At 47.7% G+C, this 23196-nt stretch overlaps 1 protein-coding gene across 1 annotated transcript; it reads left to right on the top strand.

Moving 5' to 3' along the window:
• The first annotated feature begins 3342 nt into the window (after positions 1 to 3342).
• LOC119375243 (uncharacterized) lies at positions 3343 to 10945 on the top strand. Its single transcript, XM_037645425.1, has 3 exons — positions 3343 to 3625; positions 6335 to 8558; positions 10876 to 10945. Exons 1-3 carry the CDS (start codon positions 3343 to 3345, stop codon positions 10943 to 10945), a joined length of 2577 nt encoding a protein of 858 aa, XP_037501353.1.
• Positions 10946 to 23196: the final 12251 nt, after the last annotated feature.

The following is a 23196-nucleotide window of genomic DNA, read 5'->3' as shown; positions in this document are numbered from 1 at the left end:
AACCCGACCGGGGTGGGTCAGAGCAAAAGTACGCGACGTCTTATGCTGGACTGAAACGGTCTGGAATGATCTGTGCCAGTATTTGAGTTAAGGCGCGTCACGACTAAACATACATACATACATAGATATATTGTAAGGAAGCAAGAGCGGCGCTCGGGCATTGGCGTGAGCAAGGTAAGCGGGAAGACGAGAAAGACGAGGCAGAATAAGAACGGGCGTTGTCTCTTCTTTCTCTGAATTACAGGCGTAGTCGGCATAAACGAAGCCGCAGAAGCCGCCTGTGCTAGGGCGTCTTCGGCGTTGCGGACCCGCCACCCCAGGGACGCCATCCACGTTTCCTCGGCCGGCCATGGATCCTGCATATCTGCCGCCGCACCAAGCACAGTTCAGGGATGCCGTCCATATCTCCTTGACACCTGTGAACCTGTCGTCGCTTCAAGCACCGTCCGGGGATGGCGTCCAGGCCTCCTCGGCGGCTCAACCTTTCTTCATCGGCGCCGTAGTATCAGTTCATGACAAGACATTACACGGGTTCCGCTTGCCTGGGAACGCGGTTGACGCTTCCAATGGCATGGATCCGCTGCCCAGGAGTCTGATGCGATCTGAGTTACCAAGGGACACCGTCCACGCGTCCTTGGCCATCGAATGTGCCACCGTGAGTACCAGAGTCCCTGTACCATCCGTAGACGCGGACTCTGGCTCTTCAGGCGGATTACCCGACAGCGCCGCAGCGCTGCGGCATACCATCGCCCAACTCCGCGTCACGACTAACGCCTTGACAGCTTCGCCCTCCAAGCTGTCTGCTACCGCCCTTGCCAGAATTGTTCCCTCTCAATGCCGTGCTGGCTGCGGCCGCCTCACGAGACATTGAGACCAGCTCACTCGAGAACCGCAGAGAGCTCCAATGTGCCCTCACGCAGCTCTCCCACCAATTGGGCTGCTTGGCGTCGGCAGCTACTTGGGTAGTACCGGAGTACCGCGGCTTTCAGGACGCTGTCTTCGGGTGGGTTGAGACCAGGGCTGGGCAGTATCACGATACAAGAGTATCGCGATAGTATTTCAGAAATACTTTTGAGTATCTGTAGTTCTGTATCGAGATACATTTGAAAAATGTATTTGTATCTCAGTAGTGAAATACATTTATGATGTATCGTTTGTATCACGATACCATGCAGGACACGGGTATGTCGTTACATTTTTTTGTCGGAAATGAGTTGAGGCGTGTTTCCAATGGGGGAATGACTGTTTCTTTTTTGCCAAGACAAGCAAAGGCGCACCGCCGGTCGCCGACAAATAGGGCGGCTATGGTTTCCCCTCAAGCACACAACGACCCATGTGGTATAGAGTAGGACATTGAGGCACTCTAGTGTGGTAAAGCGCGCGACGCCGCAGGCGGCAGAATCGCGGAGGCAGTGTTGTCGGCCTCTGCCGACGAAAGTCGCTGTCTCTCAAGGCCAGTGCAGCACGCCTAATTTTTTTTCGGGTGGCAAGCCATTACTTCGCGACACCCCGCGCGGATACCGCATTGGAACAGAGGCTTTGCAATGCTTCGCATGCGTTCTGCTCTCAAAGTGGCGGCACTTCCAAAAGCAGTTCTCGTAGTCGCGGTGGAAGTGACTATCAGACGGCTATCTCTGTCGCGCTGTCAGCCACCTCTCCAACGTGTCGTGGTGCGTTCCTAATTGATTGCAAGCGTGAAACGGTCTTTTGTGGTACCAGGCTCCCCCACCGCCGGAGCCGACTTCGCCTGTTGCAGCTTGCTGAAATTGGTGCTGGTAGCGTCGGTGGTGTTGACATCTTTATTGAAGAGTGACCCTTTCGGGCCAGGCGACGAGTGCTTGCTGTAGTTTCTGATGAGCCCGCTCTCTCTAAGCAGCTGTGTCTGTTTCCACGCCTGTTTAAAGAGCTGGCAGGAGCGACTTGGGAATGGTCTTAAACCATCTCACCCCTAAAGAACGTGATTTTAGGAAGTAGATGTTTGAATTGTGCAGTTTTTACATATTGGGCTCCATTGCGCGTAGGTAATTATGGGCGGCCTATATGGGCAGCGGAATCCTCAGCCGTCGGACCCGGCGCCGACCGGGTCAGACGGCTGAGGATTCCGAAGATGGGGACCGACTTCGGCTTCTGAACGGTCAGAACAACCCACGTGATGGCGGAAGTGTCTCGGTATGTAGATGACACGAGAAGAGATATCGCCATGCTGCAGGGCAATCCGGCTATCAAGGCGGTATTTATTCACTATAACATGAATTTGTGCTCACCTTCAGCGGTACACATTTTTTTTCTTCCGCGAGTCTTGTGCTGAGGGTGAACCGACGCTGTCTAGAAGACAACCTATTTGAGAAGCCTACACAGCAATCTTCTAAGCAAAGCAGATCTTATGTGCAAAATAAATATATGCTTTTTCTCAATTTATTGGTGCTCATTATTGATTTGAGTGATTTGCTTAAACTGAGCTATTCCTAGCATAGCTCATTTTGTTGTCACCAAGTATATCGATTTCGGTGTCCAATGCTTGTTACTGTTGCTCTGAAATAGTGTATTTTTATTGCAATTGATACTTGTAATTATGTCATTATTACTAATTTATTACTAATTGTGTACTCTATACCGTCCACTCCTGCAATGCCTTAATGGCGCTGAGGGTACTGTAATAAATAAATGAAGTGAAAGTTTCAATGCGCTGCATCTTTAATTACAACATTATGCTACACTAATAAATGCCTGCGTAGTATGAGCATCCTTGAACTAAAAAAAAGTATTCCAGTATCTGTATCGCTGTAACTGTATTCCGGGATACTTTTTTCGTTTATTGCAAAAGTATCTCCGAAATATCCCATTACGTTAAAGGCAAATGTATCTCAGTATCTGTATTTTAGGCTTCCAGTTCGTGTATTTCGATATCTGTATCTTTTCTGAGTATCTCTGCCCAGCCCAGGTTGAGACCATAAACTCCCTCGGCACCCTCCATGCCTGGCCCGAAAATCACAAATGGCTGGTGGCCATCGACCGCCTTCGAGAAGCCGCAGTGGCGTGGCACGCCTACGAAGGCTACGATCCTGGTCTGAGTGGTGTGCCAGGTTGACATGCCTTTTTCGGCCGCTTTCTTATGCCAGCAACATCCCCACTCCCGACTTATTCTTCACCGCGGATAAGAAGTATGAGACACACCTTCCCGACGCTGCTGTGTGGAAGTCCACCAACGTACCCTCTCTCGGAGATCAAGCTCACCAACACCATAGAACGGCCTCCGTAGGCACACCTCATCCGATCCAGGTAAAGACTAGGCCCCAAGTTTCGCCTTTGCTACAGGTGCATGTGGTGGCGCCAGCTCCTGTCATGCCTGACACGCAACGAGCATCGGAAGAGCCCACGGCAACCATAAACGTGCTCGCAGACCCACCGGAGCAGCTTCCGCAGATTCCACAGCAGTCTTTGGCACGCGATCATCTTCCACCGAGCGAGAAGGTTCTTCCGGACAAGCGCAACAATGTTGCGGCTTCGCTACTCCATCCGCCTGTTGACGTGCCATCTATTCCGAAGACGTCTTCGCTGGACCCCCCACTCAAAGCACCCGGTGTACCAGAAGGACCGCCTCCGGAGCTGTTGGACGACACCGAAAGTGAGGAGGATGGAGTCCTCCTCATTAACGTGGAGAATGCCGCTTATGAAAATGATTTCTGAGTCTCCCCACAGTCATGGAAATTTTTTTCTGACGAAATTCCTCACTGTCCTCCCAGTGGTGACCACGACTCATATTCAACCAGCTTCCAGAAAGACGTGGGAATGACACACCGACAAGCCGTGCAAGCCCATATGGTTCGTCGGATGCTGTTCCGGCAGCCTCCTCAGAGCAAATCGCCTAAGCCGTTACGACCACGACAGCACAGCCTATGGCGCCCTCCTGAGTCGCCATATGCAGATCTCCATGCCAGATACCAGCGTGGCGAAGACCAGCAACCCCTACTACACAGCCAACGCCGACCGCCAGAGGCATCGTTGGCACCTGATCGGACCAAGTCGCTGCGTGGCCGGGACAGACCGACACGCAAAAGTCAATGCCGCCCTCCAGAGGCGATTTCGTAGCACGAGTGTGTGTATATATATATATATATATATATATATATATATATATATATATATATTGTAGTGTTTTGCGGCTGTATCTAGCCCTGAACTCGTTAGAGATGAGGCCAAGACCCAAAGAGACACATCTTTACTGGTCGAAGCCTTGGCCGCAACTGCCCGCTGCCAGCGGCTGCCTTGTGACACGATCGCCCATGCGATCGTCGTTGTCTTCTACGCGCTCACAGCCGCCGAGATCCGCCTGTGTGTACTTGGACGCCGAATTCTGGCTGCTCGAAGAACAGCTTGAAGACAGGCGGCTGATTCAAAGCGTGCTTTAATATCTCAAAGACAACTCGCTGGTCATCTTCCCAAAAATAAGCAGAATTCATCTTTAGGAGTGATCGGAGAGGTGCGGCAATAAAGCTGTTTTCGGTATGAACTTCCTGAAGTACGATGTAAGCCCGATTAACGACTGTAGTTCCTGAACGTTTCTAGGAGGCTGGAACATCTGAAGAGCTGCCAGTTTTGATGGGACAGGATATACACCATCTTTTGTAACAACGTGCCCATGATAATTGATGGCAGTATAGAAGAAGAAACACTTCTGTGGCATGAACCTCAAGGCTGCTTTTCCGAACCTTGTAACGATGTTTTCAAGGTGCGAAACGTGTTCTTCAAATGTCCGACTGAAGACTACACAGTCATCCATAAAGACAAGGGCATTGTCGTATTTAATACCGTCAATGATTGTATCCACGGCTCGCTGACAAGTAAATGGGGCACCTTTAAGGCCAAATGGCATCCGAGAAAATTCGGAAAGACCCCACGGCGTAACGAAGGCAGTCTTCTAGATGTCATCTGGATGCATAGCGATCTGGTGAAATCCAGACACCAAGTCCATAACACAGAAATACTTGCTTCCGGTGAGTGCCTGCAGCGCATCTTCAATCCTTGGAAAATGGCAAATGATGTCCTCAGTGACTGCGTGAGACGTCGATAATCGACGCACATGCGCGTCGTCCCGTCTTTCTTTGCTGCAAGGACCAGTGGTGACGCCCATGGACTCCAAGAAGGTCGCACTATATTTGGTCCTAAATCATGCTCTTGACGAGAGCAAGCTGTACTGGTTCCAGGTGGAATGCAATGTCGTTCAACTGTGCAGGAGCCTACATCAGTACTTGATTGCGCAAAGGAAGTAGAATGTCGCGCCAACCAATTTTTGACGACCTGCAGTTCACTGGAAGATAACATTGTTCCCATGTTAAAGCCGACGTCGCCGATAGAGACTGAATGATGCTGCGGGTCGACGATTGTACGAGCTGATGATGCATCAAGGTCTTCAGGAGAAGGCAGGCATGCAATTTGTAGGATCTCTTGGCAGTCATCTGCAGAGAGCTCAATATCCTCAATTCCGCTTGGTTCCTGTATGAGGCCAATTGTCATCTGATGTGGAAGCACGACGGCTTGAAATGAACAGTTCGTCATCAAAACTTTGAATTTTCTGATGCGTCTGCAACCATGGGCTCCACAATTACTGAATAGTGGTCGTACAAGAGCTTTGTCCCTAGATGACCACTACATGATCATTGTCTTCAGCTCTACGACGCCAGGTCGCGGGAACGAACTTCCGAGATAAAGCTGGTAGTGCTTGATCCCTAACCAGGTAGACCTTGCGCAGCCTTCGAGGAACAGACACAGAAAATCTCTTCGAGCCCCAGTCGATGACGGCTCCTTAGGCCCGCAAGAAGTCGTCGCCTAGAAGGACTCCTTCATGAGGTAACCGGGGAACAACGAAAAAGTCATGCTGCAGTGTTTGGTAATCCACTGTTAGCACAGCTCTGACATGACTCAAATTTTGCAGGTGATGGCCGCCAGCTCCTACCAAACGTAGGGACGAAGGCCTTATGCTTAGTTTGAGTTTGTCAACAAGTGATGCCCTAATCAAACTTTTGGAAGCTGCAGAGTGCAAGATACCTTTAATTGTTGATGATACCGTTGATGGTTACCGGAACGAAAAAAGAACCCGCTTCTGAGGCAAGAAGACGTGGCGCCTGTTGCGTGCTCTCCTCGACGAGAGCCCCACCAAGACGCAGCAGCGGCAGCGCATCTGTAGACTAACACAACTACGAAGGCTCGGAGGAAGACTTAATCCGTGAACTATGTAACAAGCTCCGCGGTCCCGTCCAATCAGCGACAATCCCACCACCGCCCAAAGAATATTAAGGAATACCCAACGCTGACCTTGACAGGCCCTTCACACCAGCAGAGCTTGAAGCAGTCATTTCTAAGCTCACGAGAAACACGAGTCCGGGCAAAGACAGGATAGTGAACAAGCACCTCCGACAGCTACCCAATCAGGCTTTGATGGCTCTCCTACGGTACTACAACGAGTGCTGGGAAAAGGGAGAACTTCCTGCCGCGTGGGAGCATTCGGAGGTGATCATGATACCTAAGCCCAATAAGCCCTTAGCTGTTGAGAACTTAAGGCCCGTTTCCCTGACTTCCTGCGTTGGCAAGTTCTTTCTGCATATGATACATGACAGGCTCACGTCACACCTTGAAGACAATGGGTACTACCCAAACACCATGTCCGGATTTCGCCAGCTTCTTTCTACGCAGGACGTCCTCTTACTCCTGAAAGATCTGGTTAACCACCTGAGCAAGAACAGCAAGTCGCGCGTCCTTGTGATCGATGTCAAAAGCGCCTTCGACAATGTTAGCCATAAAGCCATACTGCAGAATCTCGAAGACAACGGCTGCGGTTCAAAGACCTATTGCTATGTTCGAAACTTTCTCATTGGTCGTACGGCTACGGTGGCAATATCCAACCTATGGAGTAACAAATTTGAGCTGCCGAACAGGGGCACCCCTCAAGGCTCTGTCGTGTCACCACTTCTATTATACGTGGCGCTCCTTCAGCTCCCCCGGCTTCTCGAAAATATACCGGGCCTGCGTCGCGCCATTTACGCCGACGATATTACGCTGTGGACGCGAGGCAAGAGCACAGGAGAGCAAGAAAGCTGCCTGCAGGAAGCGGTCGACGTCATCGAGAAATACCTTCACAGATGCGGCCTCCATTCCGCACCTGAAAAATCGGAATTGCTTGTACTCAAGGCGCACACGAGAGGAAGACCTCCAACTTACGAAGCACCAGACCCGTACGTCACCCTCCACAGGGTGCAAATACCCAACGTCGCCTCGCTTCGAGTACTCGGCTTGCACCTGCACAGCGACGGATCAGGGGCCGCCACGCTTCCTCGACTTCAACACAAAATTTTCCAACTCACGCACCTCGTAAGGAGAGTCGCCAATCAACACAGTGGTCTGAAGGTACAAGATACCCTAAGAATCGTACAAGCTCTTCTAACCAGCAGAATCACTTACGGAACTCCATACCTCGCTCTCAAGACATCTGAAGTCGATAAGCTGAATGTGCTCATCTGCAAAGCTACGAAGCTCGCCATGGGGTTACCTCCGATGGCGTCGACCACCAGACTCCTTCGAATGTGGGTGCACAGCACCTGGCAAGAGCAGTTAGAAGCACAACGGACCAGTCAGCTCGACAGACTGAGGCTCACGTCGACGGGCAGATCGGTCCTTGCGCACCTGGGCTATGGGGAGTGCTACACCTGCGAGGCGGACCGCAAAGTGAAGGTACCGCCATACTTGGGAGACTCACTGAGCATCGCCCAAGTGCCGCGTAATATGCATCCCGAGTATCATCGGAAACGACGGATCGCTCGAGTCGACACGATCCGAAGACGACACCAGCACGATTCAGACGCTCGTTACGTCGATGCGGCTAAATACCCGGGCAAAAACGCCTACACTTTAAGCGTAGTCAACGCAGGCGGAAATGAGCTGGCATCTGCCACCGTCAGGGTGCGGAGCTCCGAGGCGGCGGAAGAAGCGGCGATCGCCCTCGCCACGACGACAAGCACGGACGCGCTCGTAATCTTCACAGACTCCCAATCTGCTGTCCGCAATTACACGCGAGGCCGAATCTCAATTGAGGCACTCCAAATTCTGAGTAAGAGCAGCACTCCGCTTCCTTACACCTGCGTAGTGTGGGTGCCGGGACACGAGGGAAACGAAGCGGCTGACACCGCGGCGCGCGGTCACGTCAACCGGGCCTCCCTCACCGCCTCGCTCGAACCGCGGTTAGCCAGCGCTGCAGCAGAAGTGGAGACCGTACCCCGGACGTATAACGCCATACTGCAACCCTATCGCCTAGCTCGCAGGGTGTATCCGCCACCTCATCCCAAGCTAACTAAGGAAGAAACAACAGCATTGCGAAGACTGCAAAGCAACACGTACACGCACGGTACCCTGCTACGTCCCATCTACCCGACGCCTCATGCATACCACTGCCCGATATGCGACGTTCCAGATACACTGGCACGCCTCATACTCGAGTGCCCGTGGCGCCACCAAGATGCCGATAACAAGCCCGCGACGACCGCACACAACAACCTCCTCGCCGAGACGTGGGAGGCCAAGATCTCGACCAACGAGGACTCGTCGCCAGGGCCCAGGAGGCGATCGCGGCCAGAGGGTTCCTGGACTAAGGGACCCTCCCACCTAGGTTGACCACAAGCTTACGAGCTCGGGGACACTGTTTCGGCAAATTAAAAGTTTATTTCATCATCATCATCATCTGAGGCACACGACACCTGCTCACTTACTGGCGACTGCTCGCGGGTATTGGCGTCACCAGCTGTCCGTTTGCTCGCTGTAATGCACTGGAAGATTCAAATTCTTCCTGGCACTTCAAAAATTCTGCAGTTAGCCGTAGACGACACTGCGTGGCAAAATGACCACTTCTGGAGCAATTCAAGCACAGTTTACGAATTCTCGGGGCGTTTCCTTGGGATATTTCAAAAACACGCGTCCCGCGATGAGTCGAATGCCGCAACAGATACGCCTTTCCTTTTTGTGTCATCTTTTTTAGGTGCGTTTCTTTGTGCTGCTTGATCATTCGAGGAACTGTTCGACTCTATACTATCCGTACGCTGACGATTGCGCAGAAGCTTTTGAGGCTAACAATTCAAGTCAACGCGGCGTTTGGCAGGCTGCGTTCTCGACGGACTCTCGCGTTCTTGCGCAACCATAATTTGAACACTTTCCTCAGAATTTCTGATATGGTCAAAGCGCAGAAAGGAACTTATCATGTCGTCTAGCTGCCTAAAGGTCTTGTCGAAGAAATGTTTCTTTTCTTTAGATGATAACGTAGCCATGATGGCTTGACACTTCTCTTGTTGGCTTCTCTTGACACATGATAATTGAATTGTTCCATGAGGCCCAACTTGCGGTATGCGAAGTCTGTACAGGACTCTCCAGCGCATTGCGTTGCTCCGTACATTCGCTGCTTAGCCGTTACATCGCAGTCCATGTGATAACATCGGCGGAACGCTGCTTTCATATCAGGCCAAATAGTGATATCCGCCACATTTGTGTGGTGACGCATTCATGTAAAGTCGTTAGCTGGGAGCCTCGAAATAATGAACAGAATGACGACCTCGTCAGGAACGCTGAAGGTTCTGAACCAGTAATCGACTTGGTGAAATCAGGCGTTTAGATCTTTCCCGAGATGCGGTAAGGAGCTCGCCGCGAAACTTGAAAGTCGCGAAACTTGAAAGCGTCTTCACCGTTAGACATGCATATGGCATTATCGCTTCTGGCTTTCCTTTGTTGATTTCGCGAGCCGCGTTTAGTATTCATCGACGCGCTGCTCTCCTCTGCACTTGTGCTTGATTCGGCGTCAGAATCGTCATGCGTATTTGACTCCAAGCACTCGATGCGTTCTACAAGCGGAGCAAATAGGTTGCAGAAGAAGTCGTGACTTGCCTGCAGCTGCGGGTCAAGAGGTGGCTTTCGCGCGTCGTCGTCTCTAGCGGCGTCGTCATTCTTCGAAAGCATGATTTTGAGTTTCTCCAATTCGCGCCGGAGCTGATCCACCTCGGTCTTCAGGGCACCGGCTTCGGACACAGCTGACCTTTAGGCTTGCACCCGGCCGGTGTCATCCAGCTGTTCGAACAGGTCGATGGAACACGGGGCGGTCGCCATCTTGGGTTCACGGAGCCGACGTTGTCCTGAAGTCAGTGGTTCAGCCAAAGGAGCGCGTAGAGAGCGACGTCCCTACATAGAACATATGAACGTCTTCTTAGCGCACCCCGAGCCGTTGGGCGCCAAATGTGGCGTGCCGTTGTGGCTGTCGGACAATATGGGTTCCGAGGCGGCGTAAGAAAGACGACCGAACACACTGGAGACTAGGAAGGGACTATTTGACCTTTTTTTTATTCTTCGAAGCTGCCCGAGCGCGCGCGAGCTCGGTGCCGACCTTCGTTTTCTTCGCGCGAAAGCGCTAGACACACACCGAGCGTCGTCTTCTTTCGCTCGTGACACACACACATATACACGCCCACAAACAAACAGACAAGTGTCATAATTGTTGAACGAGGCGGGTCGCTCGCAGAAACTTCAGCCGCAACTTCTTTGCTTTCTGGCGTGAAGATATATCTTTCCGGATTTTCAAGATTGATTTCAAAGAAAAAAAGGCTGGTCGTCGAGGTGCGCAAACATTGCAGAATAGGCTACAAATTGTCAGTGAAAGTCGGCAGTATTTTGTCGGTGAATCTGATGCTAGCTAGCAAAGATACCTCAGAAAGAGCAGATATTCGTCAAAATTATTCCAACTAACCTATAATAGGGTACCACTTCGCGCCAAGCTTCATGTAGCGGTCACCACCAGATAATGCATGACAGAGATATGCAACATGTTCATTTCTTGTTTATCTTGCCTAGACGCAATACTAAGCTGTTGAAGATGAACACATCTGAAAGCAAGTACCGTCGAAATAGCACCGAGTACTAATCGGGGCGTGGTTATGCATTTGCCTCGTAGACGCGCAAGTGCACATGACGAGTTTTATCCAGCTGAATGGATATTGATTTATTTTTCTTCGCATTTCTTCTAAAGGACGACATTGTCAGCGAAACAAAATAATGAAATATTTTTTTCCCATACAGGCTTTTGTAAGAGTTAATGTCATGTGCCACTACAGGCAGGCTACAGGGCATAGATTTTGTTTGTAACGCATCTAGGTGCCTGTGAGCACAGCAGCCCACAATTCCAGGAAGATTCTTCGTAGTTCCTGAAATACATTTCCGTAGTTTAAATTTTGACTTCATCGTCATGTTTTTCGGTTAATTCAAAAGAAAAAGGCGAGAAACACCTCTGACGTGCAATTCAGGAGGTCACCAGGTGTTCGGAAAAAGTCAACAGAAAGAACAGAAATGTCACCAAATTAATTTGGTCTTTCTGGGGACAATCTTTCACGGCAAAAGTTGGTCCAGCAAAGATACATTTACGGACAGGGCTACTCAAGCTTTACGATTTTTCCCATTTCACATTTTCATTCTTAGCGCCAGCTAACAACCTGCGGCCATTCTCAAAGCGTTACGGGGAAAGATGCGACGTCGCACGCAGCTAACCCAAAATGATGTATCACTCGTGTAGAGGGCAGAGTGCATAGCATCATAGTGGGGTGGAAGAGAGATGCTCGATTCCACCTATGATAAATGCCTTTCTACAGTTTTGTATTGTTGTATTAAAATTCGGAGCAGAGCCATCGACAAATGTTTGGAGCTTGATCTAGCTATGTGATCGAAGGGGCCTCAACAGCGCAAATAATGCCACGTCGAATAATAGTCATCATCGTGACAAGACTTACGGTACATCTCACGTCGCAGCTGGCTCAGATAGCGCATATGTCCCGGCGGCCGCTACGCTTCATACCGGCAAGGAGACATAATAAAGTTTCGTCTCTCTCTCTCGCTATTCCATGTTCCTCCACTTAACCCGGTTCTGTGCTTCCTGTGGCCACAGTATTCCCGCAAACGTCTCAATGACATCTGTGAACCTTATTTCGTGCCTCCGCAAGCCGCGCTTGATTTCTCATGGCATTCAGTCTTTTACTTTAATGACGAGCAGTTGTCATTCCATCTCGGCCTCCGCTGCCCATGCCCCTTTCTTCTTAATTTCGACTAAGGTGTCTTTAGCACTCGTCTCTTTCCCGAACCACTATGCTATCCCCTTTTTCCTTAACGTTGCACGAATCAGTTTCCTTTCGACACCTCACTCCGTCTCCCTAATTTCATGTAGAGCCTCATTTGTAAGCCCCCTTCTTTCCCCCCCAGGTAAGTCCTGGTAACAGAGCTGTAGCCTACTGATACTCTTCTCATGGTTGGTACTTCTAAACAGCCATTTATGATTTGAGAATACCTGAAAAGTGCTTAATTTCTTAATTTCCTAATGCCAAAAAACTTGGGAAGAAATCAAGTGCCAAGCATTTAATTTCAAATGTTCTAGTTACTTCAGTGCTCATGGTTCGGATCTAATCTCGCTACCTGCCTTAAGTACACGTATTTCTCTAACCCATCTAATGCGTTGCGACCTTTCACAATTGCAAAACTCAAGTAAATGTCTTACGCCCGCATGGACCTGCCCCATGTAGCATGATTCTGAACGTGTGTTTGTGATGCTTTTAGCACAATGCCGAATCGTGACTTTTGTTATACACCCAAGTCGAGCGATTCTTGTGTTAACTAAATCTCACTGATGTCCCGCAAAAAGAAGTTTTCTTTTAGTGATAGAAATATGGCTGAATTTTTTCTGAAAGTGATTTCACTTGACAATGGCGGTTAGTGCTAGAATTAAATCGGAAATGCGCTTCAATGCAGACTACGATCACTTCATTAAAATCAGGAAGAATTATGTATATCTCCTTCAGCAAATATACGACGTGTAGGATCGCCTCTGTATCAGTTATTATTTTTCATATTTGGACCTCCGTTTCGCATTCTGCAAAATTTCGGTCGACTCGAAAGACTGAGAGAGGACTGAGAGAGAACCCAACGGTCACCAGACAGCCGTTGGGTCATCCTCGGGCTGCGGCGTTCTAATAAGTGATAGACACCGTGCTTCAAGGCATGATATAGCCGCCTGTCTTGTCTACTAGGATTCCAGGTTGCATATGCATGCATGCATGCATGCATGACAAACAGGCCATGCATAGTGAACTAGCTGTCATGAAGGCTTGCCGATGCGCTTATGGTAGGGAAACGCTACAAGCAACACAGGACACAGTTTAACAGAACGAGTCGCATTAGGTGTCATGACACGAATCACTTCATTTGCGTCAAAGACGAACAATGAAATGTATGCATTTCTTTGCTGGCTGCTTGGCAATATATAGATTCCCACAGCGTAGATCAGAGCAAACACTATCTTTAGAGACCAGATTCATCGCGACGTGGCGACATGATCTCGAGCAATTGCGCATGCCAGTCGTTATACTAAAAACTGATGTCGCATTTGAATCTGTGAGTACTGTACACGCGATTCACGCGTTAAAAGGGCCCTGTGGCACCAATTAAGCATTTTGTTTTCAACGCGTGTTCTGGTACTGTTTAGTGCGCTGACATCGTTGCGCACGTAGTATCGCCGATAACAAAGCCTTTATTATTTTATTTCACCGGATAAACTACCTTCATTTCGGACTACAACGACAAACATCGGCTATTTTTGTTATGGGAAGCAACGTTTCATCATATTATAGTGACGACAAAGGCTGTCCGTTTTAATTGGCTTGACGCGACAAGTACCATGTAATATCGATATGGTACCATGTAATATTCATATAGGCCATATTACTGAGCCCTAAAAAATAAAACCCCTTTTTTATGCTTTCTAACAAACACAACAATTCTGTTTCTAAATGATGTATTTTCAGAAACACAGGACAGGACGCTAGGTGCGCTGTAGAAGTGGTGGGAATGTTAATCAAAGGATACGCTTCCGCGTTTGCCTTTTACGGCATCGGGTGGTATCGGCCACGCCGGCAGCTGCGAAACACGCCACGCTCGCTTCGGCACAATTTTGTCAACAAAAAAAAGAAAAAATTACAGCATATCCATGGGTGAATGATGAAGAGCTTGGGCGAAGCTCCTGAAGCAATCATTGTTACACCGTGAAATGTTCAGTGGTTTCGCCCAGCAGTAACCAAAGCGATACGCTGCTTTAATTATTTTTCCTTTTTCCCTTTTGTTCTTCTTTTTAATTTTTTTTTCATTATTATTTTTATAATATATTTTTATTTTTAATATATTTGTTATTTTTTATTTTATTAATTATTTTTTATTTCTTATTTTTTTTATTTTTTCTTTATTTCATCCTTTTCTATCTCTATGGGACAGCGCCATCTATTGAATGATACGGGAGACGCGATGGCGGGGGAGGCCGGATGGAGCGACGACCGACAAGGTGATGCTATAAGGAGCTCCGCTCCTAAAATTCTAAACGCTTACCAATCAACACCTTTCGCGTCATCGGGCGGTAGCGTTCCGTCCGAGCCATCCTCGCGTTGCACGGGGCTCAGCGACGCATTTTCAATCTGCAATGGCATGTCCGGATACGGCACTACATGCACAGTATTGCTGTGTCAGAAGATCTCGCGCTCAAGGTTTTTTTTGAGATCACCCAGGCTCATTGCACTACACGACAAACCGTGGGACAGTCTGCGAGGCGACGCACTTGGTTCGTCGTAGCCGTGGTTACAACGGCGTCAAAAAGAGCGGTGGACAGGCAGTGTGTGAAAGCCACCATGAGACAAGATTTCAGTGGTGCGATCTTGTACGCGTTACAAAATAAACACGGAGGCGTGGCATTACATCCAGCCGCACGCGAATGGCCCATTTGAACCGCGACAGACGTCACGGCTCTGCATTGACCAATCGCGTGCGGTCACGTGCGGTCACGTGCGGCTGGATGTACTGCCACACCTCCGTGTTTATTTTGTAACGCGTACAAGATCGCACCACTGGTATGTTTCTATTAGAGGCGCGCGGTGATCGGAAACGGTCTTTTACGTCAGTGGGAGAGTGAAATGCGAAAGGGAACGTTTCTTGTCTTCGTCTGCTCGAGCTTTGAAATTTGAAGACTATAATAATATCAGTTCTCGTGCACCAATTTCCGTAATTTTTGTTGCGTTCGTCTCGGCATTCATTACTATACGCATTCCAGCGCTAAACAAAACATTCCCAAAAGCGTCGTAGGGCCTCTTTAAGGCCGTTTCACATGACACAAAACAGAGCGATTTTCAGGCTGCGAATTCGCTCGCAGCGAAAAAAACGGCCGATCGCTCTCGCCACAGCGGTCAGCGGCAAGCGACCAACATGTTGGAAATTTTTCGCTCTGTTCGCAGCGGCGAAGCGATTTTTCAGCTGAGACCCGTCGAAATTGCGCCGACCCGGCGGAGCCGTCGAAATTGCGCCAACGAGTTTGTTTTGATTGTGGCCGTTGTTGCGTATTCTCAAGTGAAATCAGATTGTAAAGTGTTTTTAAATGACACGACAGGCGTGCTCTTCGCTATCGGTGATGAAAAGTTCAGAATATCATAACGCACAGATTGTTACATTACATTCGAAATTTATGCAGTGTCTGCCACAAACAACGGCAGCAAGCAACTTTGCGCGCCGCGTCAGTCGCAGAGCGAAAATCGCAGACCATTCGCTGTCCATGTGAAACGAAACCGCCATTAGCGGCGGTTGCGAACAGAGCGAATAGAGCGAACCGAGCGATTTTCATCGCTGCAATCGCGGCATGTGAAACAGCCTTTAGTGATAGCAGCTAGAACAGTCGCCGGCCGTCGAGTAATCTGATCTGCGGTTAGGCGTGTCGGCATTTATACATGCGGCATCGAACATTTGAGTCTTATCGCTAGTAGCCCCGCTAGTTCCATATTAAACTCAACTGTTCACGTTTGCGCACTCAAGCCTATTAGATGATTCTAAAATAATCTGGAAGGTACCCAGACGTTCGTGCGCGGTTTGCGAAAGACAGTGGTTATACATCGAACGGACCAGTTTCACAGAAATACAAAATGGAGCGCGCGTGGAATTGCGCCCCTCTGAAAAAGCATCTTCCCAATCAATCAATCAATCAATCAATCAATCAATCAATCAATCAATCAAAATTACATGTGAGCGAAGGCATGAACTGCAATGGTAAAATCGTCGGATGAATGTAGGCTTGAGCGATGTTCGTGGAACAGCAGTGACTTACACGTCTACGCGTATGGCCTTGCACAGTGAACACTGCCCTCTCTAGGCCAGCGAACGACAAACGACAATTGCGCAGCGATGTCCAGAAGATTTGGTTGTTTATTGATTGCCTTATCACTTCCCAATATAATATTTTAGTCGGCACGAGCACTAAAGTAGCAAAACACTGAATGAACTCACAACCAAAAGTGTGCAACGCCATGTCTTATGATATTGCTACGGTTTGCAAGCACGTATCTGTTTTACATAGTAATAAAGGACGTAACATAGTGTTGCTCGAAACAAATCTTTTGTCGTTCGGGAAAAATTTATAAAAACATAAATGCAAATCGCTACCGCTCAGCTTCCAATATAGAAGTGAAGGCCGGACGCACGCGTAAAATTTTTTTGTGTAGCTTTCGTTCTACATTTCTGTTGTACCACTGTTACATATGATGTTCGGCAAGCTGGGAAGACCAAGAAGTGACGGGGAACGTGGACCTCAACGCACACTCGCATTCCATTTCTTTATAGTTATTCCCCCAGCGTCAAATTAAGAAGACGTTTTTTTACCTCCGCTACGCTTCCTGGTTTTCGACAACCACCAAATATCGGGATTTTCTCTCGCAACTCCGATATGAAGTCCAATTATACAACAGGGTGTTGACCTCCCATTGTGGTTGTTATGTGAAGGTTCTAACGTGGTAGCGCTAAATCGCCCGTGTAGAAGCAAATGAAATCTCGGCGTCCTGGGTGTTGACCCTAAGCAAAGAATAAAAAGACGATATGCAAAGTCCATGTGCAAAGAATAAAAAAAAATCAAAGCCAGTTCGAAGCCCCTGGAAGCTGAGTAAACAGCGGATGGATGGATGCTATGAGCGTCCCCTTTATAACGGGGCGGTGGCATGTCTGCCACCATGCTCGAAGAAAAAAGAAAAAGCTTCCTTGTTCCATGCTGGCCTAATACCTTATCTACATTGGTTAAATCTATGTTATTATACCAAAAAAATATAAATTCACGGTCTATCTCTCTGCCTCTTAAGGCAGAATGACCTTATTTTTTTCCCCATTATTTATTTTTGTACTTTATCTCTACTTTTCTGTCACCAATACTCTAACCGTCTCTTACTTATTTCTATCGCGGACGTGTTCAGCTTTCTATTGTTGTCCCTAAAACCCAAGGCTTCATGTAGACTCGTGCCCACATGTATACCTGGGTGAATATCGCCACATTCAATCAGTACATGTTCCATCGTTCCCTTAGTTCCCCCGCAGCATGTACATTGTTCTTCTTCATTACTGAATCTCGCTTTATAACTACGCGTTCTAAGGCAGCCCGACCTTGCTTCAAACAGTAAAGCGCTTCCCCTTGAATTATCATAAAACCTTTCCCTCCTTATTTCGTTTCTTCCCTTTAGGTAGTTACTCAGAGCCGGCTTCTTTTCCATCGCTGCCATCCAATAAGTCCTCTCCGCCTCTCTGACCTTCAGCTTAATGCTCCTTGTAGCCATATCGCCCACACTGCTTGCCCTATATTTACTGGTGAGCCTCGTAGTTCTTTTTCTCCACTGCGTGTCAACGCTTTTTCTGTACAAATACCTGAAAACCTTCTCTGCCCATCTACTCTTCTTCATTTTCCTCAGCCTCTCTTCGAATCTCATTTTGCTCTGAGCTTCCCTCACTTCAAAGCCTGGCCATCCCATATCACCCTTTACAGCCTCATTTGTCGTCTTCCCGTGAGCGCCCAACGCGAGGCGGCCCACCGTCCTTTGATTTACATCCATTCCTGATTGTACCTCTGACTTCATGCACACCACTGAGTTCCCAAATGTAAGCCCCGGGACCATCACACCATTCCACAGCCCTCGAAGCACCTCCTACCTATTGTATACCCATAAAGCTCTGTGCTTCATAATTGCAGCATTCCTCTTTCCCTTTGCTACCGATGCTTTCTCTTGTACCTCCATATATCTATCCCCCTCATTTACTCATACTCCTAGGTACTTGTACTCGCTTACGCTCGGTATTTTTTGGCCCTGTATGAAGACCGCATGGTCTTCGTGATCATTGAATACCATCAATCCACATTTTGTTGCACTAAATCCTAGTCCTAGAGCCTCACATTCCCTTCCGCATATATCCGCCAGTCGCTGTATATCATCTTGACTGTCCGCAAATAAGACAATATCATCAGCATAAAATAGACCTGGAAGCTTCTGCTCAACCATCGTGCCGACCTGTTTGTGTGACAAATTAAATCCAATGTTGCTACCTTCGAGCGCTTTTTCCATCCTCGCCATGTACAGCATGAATAACAGCGGGGACAAAGGACATCCCTGTCTCAGCCCCTTGCTAATTTCAACGCTGTCCTTGCTACTTATTCCTTCCCATTCTATACAAACTGTATTTTCTCGGTATATTTCTCTCTAAAGCTGTATACAGTCGTCCCCTATGCCCACTTCTTTCAATATATCCCACAAAATTTCCTGATTAACGTTGTCATACGCCCCGGTGATATCTATATAAGCTACGTATAAGGGCCTGTTTTCTATTTTCGATATTTCTATACACTGGGTAAGAACAGGAAGATGACGATGATGCTGCTGATGAAGAAAAATGATGAACTCAATCTGCGTTCTCCGGGTGGTGGCGCTTGCTTCCCAGCTCATACCCAGTGTATAGCGGAGCTGGGAAGCAAGCGCCACCACCCGGCGAACGCAGATTGAGTTCTTCATTTTTCTTCATCAGCAGCATCATCGTCATCTTCCATCTTTCTTCAATATTTCTTTATCTCTTTCTGCATCTTACCATCTCTGCTTTCTTTTACGTTTCTTTCGTTATCTCTTTCTATTTTGTCCTCTCACCATTTTACCCTCCTCCTCGCCATCCGTTCTCTTTCGCCACCCTTGATATTTTATACTGTACGTGATGATTCTATAGCTTACTCTCTAAACTCCCCCTTTCCCTCCTCCGCAGCCCAACATGAGTCCGCCTCAACCTCACTTCCTTTTCGCATCCCCTTGCTAAACTATACTGCCACAAATGCTCGCTTCTTTCTATCCCTTATGTTACCTGCCCCTTGCACGTGTAGCTGCTGCTTTGCGAAAATGCCGCCAGAATGTCCGAGAACAATCGAGATTAACTTAGGATCGTCTGTTAGGCTTCAGCGCGCAAAGGTCAACAGTTAAAATTATTCTCGAACTAACGCAGCCAGCAGCGATGAGGCAAGAATGTGCATGCCTTGGCACGGTTCAGTTTATCGACGGCCGACGCTCTGTTCGCCGCTATCAGTGTACAGTGTGTATTGCTGTAGTTTGAGTTTCCGTTTCGCGGCCACAAGTACGGCCAAATAAAGGGATTCATCTTAGACACGTCGACTGCTGCCTTCGTCATCATCACGACTCCGTGACATCTGGTGGGGGTGCTGCTCGTTCATGTTCCGGACACCCCCGTCAAGCTGTGAACCCAGCCCAAGTCGCAAAGAAGACATCGACGCCGAGAAGCGAGCAAGCCACAGGCAACAAGGTCTACCGCCATACTACGGGCCTCTACCTGAAAAGACCCGGAAAACCAAGACCCTCACCTCGATCACGGCGACGATCACAGCCACTGTGCCACCGGCACCGATTCTGCTCGGACAAACTAGGCAACCGCCAGCTTTACGTGGATCATTGTCTGAAGACTCAGAAAGCTGACTGGAGACGTACGATCGAGTCGCCACCTTCAACAACTGGGACTCCGAATAAGAAATCACCCCATCTCCCCCAATGTGAATCATGTCGAGTGGCAAAGCACTAGGTATTCTACCGGTATGTCACCCGCACATTGCCACTGCGAATGTAAATTGAGTGACATAATATATATATATATATATATATATATATATATATATATATATATATATATATATATATATATATACAAATGCGTTTATTTGGTTCCTCTTTAATGCTTTTATATTTTAATCATCTCGTTATAATTCGCATATTGTCTTCAAATCTGCATTCCGTTTTCACTTTGTTATTAATGCTTTGTGGTCTGTGAAATGGAGAGGCAATGGTTCTTCGAGTGGGTCTAATCTAATGTTGGCAAATATAAGGTCTATGCATGTTCCTCGGGTGGTTGTTGGTTGTTTCCAGTCATATGAAATGCATCGCAGAGCATTTAATATACTGCATAATCCAGTCGCTGTCCATAATGTCTACGTTCAAGTTGCCGAGTAGTATAAAGGTTTTGTGCTGGTACTTTGTTTCGTAATCGTAATGCAACACAAATACATATGTTTCGCATTTGAGGAGAAAATGCCACGGACTTCTAAAGTTGTCTCCGACTCAACGAAAGCATTTCTTCAGGGCTTCTCATTGAAGCGAAACTGTCAGGCACAGCACCTCTCCCATCCCACTGTACACATCCTTCAGAATTGTGATAGCCAGATTTTTTTGATTTCGGGAACATAGGGCCTTTATTATTACTCGACTTCGTTTGTATTAGAGGAGTGTTTTGTGTGCTGCATATATCTTGTATCTGAGACTTTATAATCGTAATCGTAATCGCAACATACACACATATGTCTTGACTATAGCTACGGTTTCTAGCGGACTGTGAGAGTCGACGACAATGCTAGGTCCTAAGGTGCTTAGCCCCTAAAACTGCGTCACGTCTGCTTCTACCTACAATACCTCGCGAGCACGTAGTTTGAGAACAGACAATCCGCGCTACAAACCTGGGATCTCTTTCGGACGACGTTTCCAAGCACATTCACGGGCGTGGTTCGCAAGGAACGGGCTGCAGCTAAACGGGTGTATTCCAGCTTACGACAGACTATCCTCCCGCGACCCACAATCCCAATCTACCGAAATCAACTGAGATAAAGCAAAGAAAATGGAAAGAAAGAGAACGGGACTTCTCGCCTCTATCTTGAATCTCTGACTTACCGGACAACGCCGCACACGCTTAATCGTAATAACGGTAACTTTTCACACATGTACGCACAATGGCTGGGTCATATTTTAAGCACACATATCCTGACTATTTGAGCATTCTTATTTTAACGGCGAATCTGTTTAAGCTGCCGGTAACTTGTGCTTCGCCGTAAAAACTGTCATCATCATGAATCCGCACGCGCTCTTTTCACTCTCGTGACATTGAAACTGTTTAAGCTATCGGTAACCTGCGCTCTGTCTTGGAAAACACTTCAGGCGGATATTCGCCAAAGAAATTGGGCAATCCCCACTACACCGTGTAGACCAGGTGTGAGTGTCAAACGAAAACAAACAGGTAGAAAGGAGAGATAGAAAGAAACAACGATAGAAAGAAAGCGAAAGGAAGAAGGAAAAGGAAAAAAAGTAGAGAGAAATAGACGGAATAAAGACGTAAAAAGTTAGACAGACAGAGAAAGACACAAGAGAGAGAAAATCATAGAAAGAAACAGACACTTTACAGACAGGAAGACAGAAAAAAAACGCAACAGAGAAATAAAGAGGAACGGAAGAAAAAAAGAAGAAGAAGCAGATAGAGAGAGAGAAAGAGAGGTGCAAGAGACTGAAATATGAATAGAAAGAGCGAGAAAGAGAAATAAATAGAGAATGAAAGAAAGGAAAAGAAAAGAAAGAAATAGAAAGAAACGGATACAAAACAAAGATGAAAGAGACAGAGAGCAAGAGAAAGAAATATAAGAAAGAAAGAAAATATAAAAAGAAAAAGGGCCCCCATCTGTTCTCTTCCTTTCATCTTGGTACCTCTAGTACGGAGCTGCCATAATTTATATTTTTCTTGTGAACAAAGCTCCCGCAGCCGAAACGTCTAGATTTGACGTGAAGTTTCGTCGTGTGCGTGCATTGTAATTAACGTGATGTCTTTTCTCGACCAAACGTGTTACTGTCCGACTCTCTACTTCAACTCATTGACGGAGTTAACAATTTTTATTGCGGTAGTAATTACATAGACAGTCTCGACGGGTTCTTGCCGTCGCCGTCGCCGTCATGTCCCGTTCGAAGTCCAAATTGATAAGATCCCCCGCGCATCGTATGTTCTACCGCGGGAAATCACGCGAGCGGGGGCAACGAACACGGCGGAAGCAGAGATCAAACGAGCCGGCCCATTTGTGTCGCTCGGAAGGTGCATGCGATAACATCACCCCGCTCGGAAGGCCTGCCCTCGAAGCAGACAGGAAATGCCCTACCCATCTTTAACAACCACGAAAAGACACGAGAAGGGGGGGGGGGTGTCGCACGAGCAGCAACTTTGAAACAGCGGGCGGCTCGTATACCCTTCTACGTGCTGCGCTCTCAACGTGAAGTGACTATGCTTACAGAGCATCGCTCGCTGGAGCGGCCGTATTCTCTTACACCAGCGTTTTGTAGTTACGCGAGATCGGATACAAAGCAGTTAGCTGCCAGCCTCAGTTGGTATAACACTACAGTTTGTTGCTATCGCATTCATTGCTTTGACCTTGCGGTGAAACCGTTACTTTTTTTCCTTTGAAAAGGATTATCGTTTTAAAGAAGACATTTCATCGAGGGCTAATCGCCGCGGAGTTATACATTTGCGTCGTAGACGTGCAAGCGCCAATGAAAAATTTTAGCCAGCTAAACCGACAGACTGACTTATTTACTTTGGATATCTGCTAATAGACGGCATTGTCAACAGAACGGGACGATGAAGTATTCTTTTCCGTACTGACCTTCCATGCGTGTGAGTAGAGTACTGACCTTCGATGCGTGTGAGTGGAGCAGTCCACAGTTCCAGGAAGAATCTTAAAGCTTCCATTCAGAAAATGATGATTGAGATTATTTTTCATTTTTGTAATGTTCGTAGTTGAGACGTTGACGTCATCGTCATTTATTTTCGGTGAGGATAAACAAAACCCGAGAAACACCTTTAACGTGCACTCTAAGAGGTCTTCAAGTCGACATTAAAGCTCAATAGAAAGGACAGGAAAGTTGCTACACTTATTTCGTCTTTCTGGGGACAATGTTTTGTAGTTCTAATTGGTCCACCATTGAGACATTTCCAGAAAGGGCT

This window comes from Rhipicephalus sanguineus, chromosome 11 (assembly GCF_013339695.2).
Source record: "Rhipicephalus sanguineus isolate Rsan-2018 chromosome 11, BIME_Rsan_1.4, whole genome shotgun sequence".
Lineage (NCBI taxonomy): Eukaryota > Metazoa > Arthropoda > Arachnida > Ixodida > Ixodidae > Rhipicephalus > Rhipicephalus sanguineus.
Note: the sequence above shows the minus strand (reverse complement) of the source record. Positions and strands in the feature narration are given on the sequence as shown.